Below are 9,062 nucleotides of genomic sequence, written 5' to 3'. Positions count from 1 at the left end.
GATGCTACCACTGCTAAATCATGGCCTAACAACCCATTGTGCCTTAATGTGTCAATTTTGAAACAGGTGCTTCTTCCCATTGTTGGTCTGCAGCCTTTCAGCCCATTATGATGCAAAACTGTCTTGACTGTAGCCAGTTCATGGGAGGCCTGTTCCATGTGGGTTCCTGGGTTGTTCCTGACCATTCAAGCCATTTGTCCTTGTAACTAAGCGAGACATTTTGGGTCTTGGAAAGCTCCCGACAACTTGTATTTAAGTGCAGTTGTTTGAACTGCAATCAGTTGTTCTGTTGTACTGAACTGCAGTTGTTCAGAAATGGTTTCAAAACCCCTGAATTTATAATCTGATTCAAGTTTTTTTGTATAACTTTTGATCTGGTGTCGATCTCAGAAAACCCCCAAATAATTATAATTCTCGGGGTTTGGTTTTCATTTATTTAAGATGTATGATGTAGAAAACAATCACCTGAAATAATACAGTAGTACACGCAACAGTTTTGCAAGGCCTCCTGCACAGTGAGTTATTTAACATAAAAATAACAAAATAAGACAAACATTGTGCAACGGCAGTGAATAGCACCGGTTCCGAATACGTGGGGGGAGAAACTGTTGTAGCAAAACTCAGCACATGGATGTAGCCACAGGTGCACTGCTTATTACCACCGACCTACTTCTGTTTCTTTTAAAGCACAAATAACCAAAAGACCTCAAGGCATTTCAGTATAGTACACAGCCAAACCGGAAAAGTGCTGCCGTGCATTGGACCCATCAGTATTATTTTTCCAACATACTACATGACACATCTGTTTTGAATCTTGCATTTAGAATTTAGTTAAATATTCTATCTAGAAATTGCAGATGAGCATGAAAACCCAAGTGGAGCAAAAACAAATGCTCTAGATAATGTATTTCTATTCCATGTAGAATCATTATGATGGACGAAAGCAAACATTGCTGCTATTCACTGAATTACTAGCTGCCATATGACTACACTGTCACACATGCTGCATACTGAAAAGTTCTGTGTGGTCACAGTGAAGCAGAGACTATGCAGTTTGGCTCTAGGCTTTTACTAATCCTGACAAAGTTATTATTTGTCTGCTTCTGCAGTTTGAACTGCAGGCACATCTCCTTTATTTACTGTAGTTTTCAATTTCCAAGAATTAGTACAGAGTGTTACAGAGAGAAACTAGGTCAAAATGAGTGCATGTGAGGCCAGAGAGAACGAGAAACAGAGAGAGAGAGAGAGAGAGAGAGAGAGAATTTGTGTCACATTCCAAAAGTCACTTTGGGTAACTGAGGTTTCATTTGACACAGGCACAACAGAGAGACAGATTAAAAAGCTTTATTCAAACTAGCATGATCAGGCAGAATATTTAAGCCAAAAAGCAACATCAAAATCCGACAATTAACTAGACTTCAAAATAAAACTAAAAATAATAAGCACGGCCATTCTCTCTCACGCTGTGTTTGATCCGCTAAGTGGGATGGAACTGGATTACGCTTGCTGCAACTCTCAAAGCATACTGTACAATCGGAAATTAGCAAAGGAGGAACTGAGCTGTGTACACAAATGACAAAAAACACTTTTACTACACCGAGCACAAGCTGCTCCTGTGCCATTTGATCACAGTGAATACAGAAGATATCAAAAAAGTCTACTGTATAAAAAACACAAAGTATAAAGCAGTTCAGTTTACCGTAAATGCATCTACTGGTTCTACAGAGAACGTCTGTTCTGAAACCAAAAGGCTGAGCCCCTGTTCAGCAACACCTAAACAGTTCAAGGTGGTATTTAATCATGGGGAAAACTGCAATTTGTAATACTGTAAGAAATGCCATTATTTCATTCATCAACAGTCACATATATGCGTTTGTGAATGCAGAAGGCACACAAGGAGCGAATCGTATGTGCAAATTATTAATTCTTGAAACACTGTTGGAAACAATTGGTTCAGGCATTGATTGCACATACAATATGTACTCCGCAGCAAGAGATCTCCCATTTAGTGACATCTTTAGTCTGACAGACAGACAGCCAGCTGTGTTTATGTCTGAGCAGCCTGGTGTAACGGTAAGAGAGGAAACGAGAGGTTAAGATTTCACCGACTCTGAACATGTAGCTCAATACATCCAGAAAAATCCCATCTTTACTGCATTACTGAGTGGGTGCTGCGATCATGTTTGGAGTCAGTGCATATTTCACAGTGCTCTCATCTGCTTTTTTATGCAATATCGGTTCCGCAGTGTTATTTATTATTATTTTTTTTGTTATATGCAGAGTTAGCACTGGAATACTGCAACTATATATAACACAATGTTCTCCTTAAAATCCAATTTCCTCAGCTCACTCAGTTAGATTAAATAATTTAACCCCCTAATGAGTGGTCGTATTAAGCTCCTTGTTTCTGAGAAATAAGTCCTGGGCTTCACGGCGGTGCCGTAGCACCGCCTTTGAGGTCAAGAAAAGCACTCTTGTTTCAGTTTAACTTATGTACACTATCAAACCACATCATATGCACTAAACTACAAATATGCAACACAAAATGCCACTGAAGGTCACAAAAGCAGCATTAAAAGTTAATACGTAAAATATCTATAAAAACATGAATATTCATAAAACCACGTCTTGCCTGGATCCTATATTCCCTTATACCATGGCAAAGATAAATGCTGTACATTTTAATATTTATTACTACAAAATATGTTTTTTTTAAATTGCCCTGTTTTTTTTTTTAATGAATACAATTTGCTCTGTGTGCAGTTACTGAACGCAGTGAATGTTTGATTTGCCAGTTTAATGATGTTTAATCAGAGAGGATAATAGCTTATACGGTGAATTTACTTTTTTATTTTATTTTCTTGGAAAAATATGTCCTAATTGGTGTCCTCCCTGGCCCCACGCGAGCGTGTGATGTACCTCTGAGCAATATGATAGGACACAGCTCCCTCTTACACCCTCACTCACTCAGACCAGAAAGAGGAGACGGGTTAAAACGGTGTAGCCAATATTCTCAACATCAGCATTTTCAGATGTTTGGTTTAAATTTTTAAATTGGTTTCAAATGTTTCAGAACATTTGAAGCCCATTGTAGTGTCTTTGTGTCCTTCTAATATTATCCAGGCCAGAGGTGGTAGGTAACTAAGCACTTTCACTCAAGTACTTTACTTAATTGTGCTGTACTCGTACTTTACTGGAGTATTTCCACTTTAAAGCTTTTGTTAGTAGTTGCATTTTGCAAATGTACATTCTTAATATAAAATATTACTAGCTAATAAATTGTTTTTTTTCCCAGTATTTTTTATTACCCACCTGTCAGTACATAAATTAGTTAAAATCTGATCAAATTCTACCAGCTGTGATATTTTTTGTTCCACACCAAATTGCTGGGTAACCATAGAACAAGGTTTTAAATAATTATTGTAACAGTTTTGTTATAATTTATACCCTTGAGAGTTTGTTGAATTAATCTCGAATAGATTGGATGCTCATGTTATTAACGGGATCAAAATCAGTATTTTTTCAAACAGACTGCACTTTTTCTTTTGTGTACTTCTACCACTTCTAAACCAAGCCCTGTCATACATTTAAAACATGGTAGTTAGAGTACCCAGTGTTTTTGTTCTGACCTCATTGACATTTATATAGAAGTACAAAATCTACAATTAAAATGAAAAGAAATCATCTCCTAAGTTTGTCTGTTTCCAGTGTACAGTTTTCTTTCGTTCCCTGTTTTCCATGATCACACATTCAACACTGTTTAATACAACAAAGACTGTAAAAAATGTAAAATTCACTGCTTATTTCATTGGAAATCTACTAGTTGACACTATGAGCCTTGATCAACAGCAGGACTCATGTTTTATTAAAAAAAAAAAAAAAAAGATAACACCAAGTGCAAAGACCCTAAATCAATGACATAACCAGCTACAGTTAAGTATTTGAGTTTCAGGTTTATGGAAGATTCAAAATCACCCTGATTTATATGTGTATTTTTGATTAGATGTGTTTTGGATTTCTGCTTAAGAGATATTGCATGATGGTACCTTATGCATATAGTGACTTATGGATGGTTTGGAGTACGACAGCAGGCAATGTAATCCCTGGATAGAAGGCAAATGTGTCCACTGAGGAGCTTCAAAGCACTAAGAAGGGAATGATTTACGACGAGGCCACTGTAGTTATGTCCAGTGATTCTGCCATTAATGGTTTCAATTCTATGTCCAAATACTTTGAACATGCAGAGTCATGCTTAGAAGAGCCAAGAAGAAGGTATGAAGCTGAAGTGATTATTGGCTGATGTTTGTATGGGGGAATTGCAGGAAGCAGAGAAAGAGTTGGTGAATAGGGGTATGAGGGAGGACAGTTGTTTTACATCTTCTTTGTGAGTCACAGGGAGGACTTTGAGCCAGAGACCCCCGGTGAAGAGATGATTATATCATGGCAGTTCTCTTCTGGGTTCCTGCTAAGAGACAGAACATAGAATTAGCCACAACACCAAGTCAGCCTCAGTATAAACTCAGTATAGAAAGTCCTCACTCATGCAACAGTGGATCGTGACTGGTTACTGCCACCATCATTAACATGTCGTGGGGTTTTAGTGACATTGAAATAAAAGGGTGAATCAATAGTCCGTTTCTATATTTGGTTGTGTAGATTTGTCTATTGGTGTTTTAGGAATATTTAGAATTTCACAAATTGACTCAGAGAAATCAGTACGACTAATATTCAGAGCTGAAATATAAAATACATAAAACATGCACAAGCAGGCATCACATTGTTGTATTCACTATTAACTAGGCCAGTATTAGCAGGGCTGTGAAACGCAGTCTAACAGCTTGTTTGCAGGATTGTGGACCTAGTTGATCCAGTCACTGCTCTCAGGTACTTTGCATGCAGACAACCGATTGAGGACAATTCAATCCATAATCCTTTTTTCTATCTGTGCCATCACTTTGTCCTGCATATCTGCCAAGCTAGCCAGATGTGCACAACACAAATCTGACCTGTAGCCAATTCTATTCTAATCTCAGCTCTCAGTGGAGGCCAATTTAAATTTTAGTGCCCACAATAGCATTGTGTTGGATTTGTGAGGGACAAATGGAAATTATTTATTCTGCTCCATTAGATCTGGAAAAAAGATGTTGACCGACAACATTACAGCACATTTTTACAGTAAAGTGTGAATTGTGACAGTTGATCACAAGGTGCATTTTTGACCAAATAGAAAAGGATAGAGAAATGTCTACACATGTCTAGTGGCTCTACAGAATGCAGTTAGCAACCAGCATACCTCCAGTTGTAGAATGGACTTCCTTTCATTTTGAGTACTTAAGAACAGAAAAAAGAGACAGGTTCAGTTGTGCGTGTGAAACTCAGACACTCAAACTCACTCTCACAGTACGTACACGTCACACACACTCACCATATGCACCTCTGCATTAATGCATATTCATATTGTTTAATCTTTCGGAGCATCACTTTTTTTAGTTTAGTCTGCAGGTGCAGCTGTGCAAAAACAAACACCACCTGGATCATTATCAGCAGGTCTAAACTGATTAGAGTCTACTGTGTGCTGAAGCATTACCGGAGATTCCACAGACCCCCAGCACTGTGCATCTCACTTTGTACAACAACACATCATGTCCTTGAAGAGAACTCCTCCGTGTCTGGGTTTCTTTGAAGTGCTCCCCCTCTTACACCTACAAGTTATGCTCTGATTGGGTGTTAGGCATCTCCAGTAAATGACCTACATACCACTTAAGACATCAAATAGTGGCACATTTTCAGCATGGGATGGGTTTTGGCCTAATTACGCAACCAAAGTGCAGATAAGTTATTTTGTTTGGCTTTTGAAAACGGGGAACATTACAGTCCATGATATATTTCAATTCCTTCCAATGAAATAATTTGACCTGATGTAGTATTTGCACAATATCAGCCTAAGTGACCATGTTGAGCTTTCTGTGCTGGTCTAAAAAACCAATAAGTAGCTCTAGCTATCAGATAAATGCATCAGAAAGTGGAACTAATGGAAAACAATCAAAGTGTAAATGTATGCAAGTGAAGTTTGAGCAGTCAAAATTTGGTTTAATACAGAGAGTTATAATCACCTCACAAGTAATTGTCAAAATACTTTTACCGAATCCTCGTTGATCTACTGTTCCGTTTTTACATACCTCCAATGTTGACGCTCTGGAGTCTGTGGTCTCACTTGGCCCTATGCTCCTGGGTATACTGGAAACAAAATACCCAGCTCCTTTGGGAATTATGGGCTGTCTCACCACCACTTTGCCTTTCCTGGTCTCTGCGAGGAACAAACTGTACCAGTAGGCGTCGCTGGAGATCAGGGTGGAATCCGCAATCGTGGAGCTTCTCTGGCTGATCACGCTGTTTCTGCTGATCACGCTGTTCCTGTTGGCCGGGGGCATCTTGATGGCCTTTGGCTTGGGTTTTTGACACTTCAGCACAATAATAACCAAGATGGTTATCAGTAGCAGAAATGACACGGCCCCTAAACCAATTACCAAGTACAGATTTAGGTCTGTGAAGACGTCATATTCTAGCGGCAACTCCGTAGTCTCCGAAAAGGACATGGCATGTTCCACTGTGGATATCTTGATGGTGACAGTAGCAGAGAGAGCAGGATCACCATTGTCTTTGGCAACAATTACAAGCCGCTGTTGTCTCGGATCCCTGTAACTAAACATCCTCGTCGTCCGAATTTCACCGTTATACTGATCTAGGCTGAAGAGGCTTGCATCGCTGATCTGCAGGAGCTGGTACGTGACCCTGGAGTTTTGCTCCGAATCGGCATCGATGGCGATCACTTTGGCCACCAAGTGTCCCTTATCTGTGGACCTCGGAATCACCTCCTCTACAACAGAGCCCTGTGCCCGCCAAGGTGACACTATGAGAGGAGTGTTGTCATTTTGGTCCAGAATGATGATGTGAACTGTCACATTGCTGCTTAGCGGGGGAACACCCGAGTCCCTAGCCTCAATGTGAAAAAGAAATTCCCTCTCTCGCTCATAGTCAAAGGTCTTCAGGGCATAAAGATCTCCATTCTCAGGGTTGATGGAGAAGAGCATTGACATGGATGTGTTTACAATCTCCTTTTCCATTATGAAATAAACCAAGTACTGGTTCTCGTTCAGATCTGGATCAAATGCACTCAGAGAAGTCACCAGCGCTCCGGGTGGATTATTCTCCACAACATGGATTGTGTAGAAGGATTGTGGGAAAGTGGGAGCATTGTCATTGACATCCAGGATCTCTAAAGTGACAGTCTCGTTTTCAGATAAGGGCGGCGATCCTTTGTCTGTCACTCTCAGCGTGATGTCATATTTGCTTATCATCTCCCTGTCCAGTGGCTTTGCAACCAGCAGCTCGAAGTAACCCTCTGAGGACTTGTTCAGGACAAATGGTAAGGTTTTCTGCCGATTCAGGGTGAGCGCCACTTCCCCATTGACCCCAGAGTCCCGGTCGCTGACACTCACCACTGCAATCAGTGTCCCCACAGAGACATCCTCGCTCAGAGCACTTTTTACAGACTTGATGGTCACCTCGGGGTAGTTATCGTTCAGGTCTGTGATGAACACCATTACTTTACAGTGTCCGGACAGAGGGTTCCTCCCTCCGTCCTGAGCCTGTATGTGCATCTCAAAACTTTGACTCTCCTCATAATTGATCACCCCCTTCACTTTGATTTCACCCGAGTTTGGATCGAGTGAGAAGACCTCTTGTGTCTTCTCTGAAGTGTACAGGGTATATGAGTACGTTACCTGGGAGTTTGTGCCTTCGTCCAAGTCGGATGCGTTTAAGGTCATGACCACTGTTCCTGCAGCAGAGTTCTCGGAAACGTTGACTGCAAATATTGGCTGACTGAACATGGGGGCGTTGTCATTGATGTCCAGGACATTAATAACGATGCTAGCTGTGCCGGAGCGGGGAGGAACCCCCCCATCCACAGCGGTTAAAATCAAATTGTGAGCCGCGTGCTCCTCTCGGTCCAAATTACCACTGAGCACTAAATCCACGTATTTGGAGCCATCGCTACCAGTCTGTATATCGATGTTAAAGTATTTGCTTTCACTCAGATAGTAGGTCTTGATTGAATTCGCCCCCACATCCGCATCCACGGCGTTTGTCAACGAAAACCTCTCACCGGGAGGGGTTGCCTCTGAAATGTCCAACTGCATCGTCTTCCTGCGAAACAAAGGCGCGTTGTCGTTGATGTCCATGATTTCTAGTTCAATGTTAAAGATGCGAATGGGGTTTTCGAGGATGACATCCATTTTCAGAAAGCAGGAGGTCGTTTTAGTGATGCAGATGCTCTCCCGGTCTATCTTCTCCCGGATTATCAGCTCCCCTGTCTCTTTGTTGATGTCAAGGTAATTTTTGCTGTGGATGACATCGAGCTTTGCCCTGCGCTGCACCAAACTACGAACATCCAGACCCAAATCTGTGGCCAGGTTAGCAACAAAGGAGCCCTCTTCCATCTCCTCCGGAATAGAGTACCGAGTGATGGAAAGCGCAAATCCCCATAGTATAATAAATGCAAGAGCCGCCACGGTCATTCGTGTCCGTGCAGGTGCGATGATAACCGCCATGATTCGAGTAATTTTCAAAGATACACACGAAGGAGATCCGCTCTTACGGCGTAGTTGTCCTGATGAAGCGCAGCGCCGGTGTCATTCTTGTCTCCACGAGTTGTAGCTGTAGCTGCAGCAGGCCACACAGTGCAATACCGCTGGAGGAGCTGGGCTCTCACAGCGTTACTCCGCAGGGGCGTACGCAGCATTTGTGCACGCTCGTCAGCCCCCCCCCCCCCAAAAAAATAAAGGGTGCACATTTGGAAAGTCCATCAAAAGAATTTCTTAACGTCTCAGTCCATAATTCTGCACATCACTTTATACTCCTATAACGTGCACATTTTGTATAGAAAGGTGGATTCGAACCGGGGACCTTCTAACTGTGAGGCGGCAGTGCCTATCACCCCAAAACTGTGGTGCACCCAAATAGTATTTGTGCAAATAATTTTTCTTTTTAATACAAATACC

General features: G+C 41.4%; 1 protein-coding gene across 4 annotated transcripts; it reads right to left on the bottom strand.

The window, feature by feature from the left end:
* Positions 1–1,328: 1,328 nt before the first annotated feature.
* On the bottom strand, positions 1,329–8,789 carry LOC137109097 (protocadherin alpha-C2-like). 4 transcript variants are annotated; one of them, XM_067494497.1, is made up of 3 exons: positions 6,180–8,789; positions 5,294–5,330; positions 1,329–4,465 (listed from the first exon to the last, which is right to left on the bottom strand). In XM_067494497.1, the coding sequence occupies exons 1-2, from the start codon at positions 8,610–8,612 to the stop codon at positions 5,319–5,321; spliced, it is 2,445 nt and encodes an 814-aa protein (XP_067350598.1). In that variant the 5' UTR covers positions 8,613–8,789; the 3' UTR covers positions 1,329–4,465; positions 5,294–5,318. The 4 variants fall into 4 exon arrangements, with proteins under 4 accessions (XP_067350598.1, XP_067350599.1, XP_067350595.1 ...); XM_067494498.1 differs by having other exon boundaries at positions 1,329–4,462; XM_067494494.1 differs by lacking the exon at positions 5,294–5,330.
* Positions 8,790–9,062: the final 273 nt, after the last annotated feature.

The sequence above is a fragment of the Channa argus genome, chromosome 24 (genome assembly GCF_033026475.1).
Source record: "Channa argus isolate prfri chromosome 24, Channa argus male v1.0, whole genome shotgun sequence".
Classification (NCBI taxonomy): domain Eukaryota; kingdom Metazoa; phylum Chordata; class Actinopteri; order Anabantiformes; family Channidae; genus Channa; species Channa argus.
Note: the sequence above shows the minus strand (reverse complement) of the source record. Positions and strands in the feature narration are given on the sequence as shown.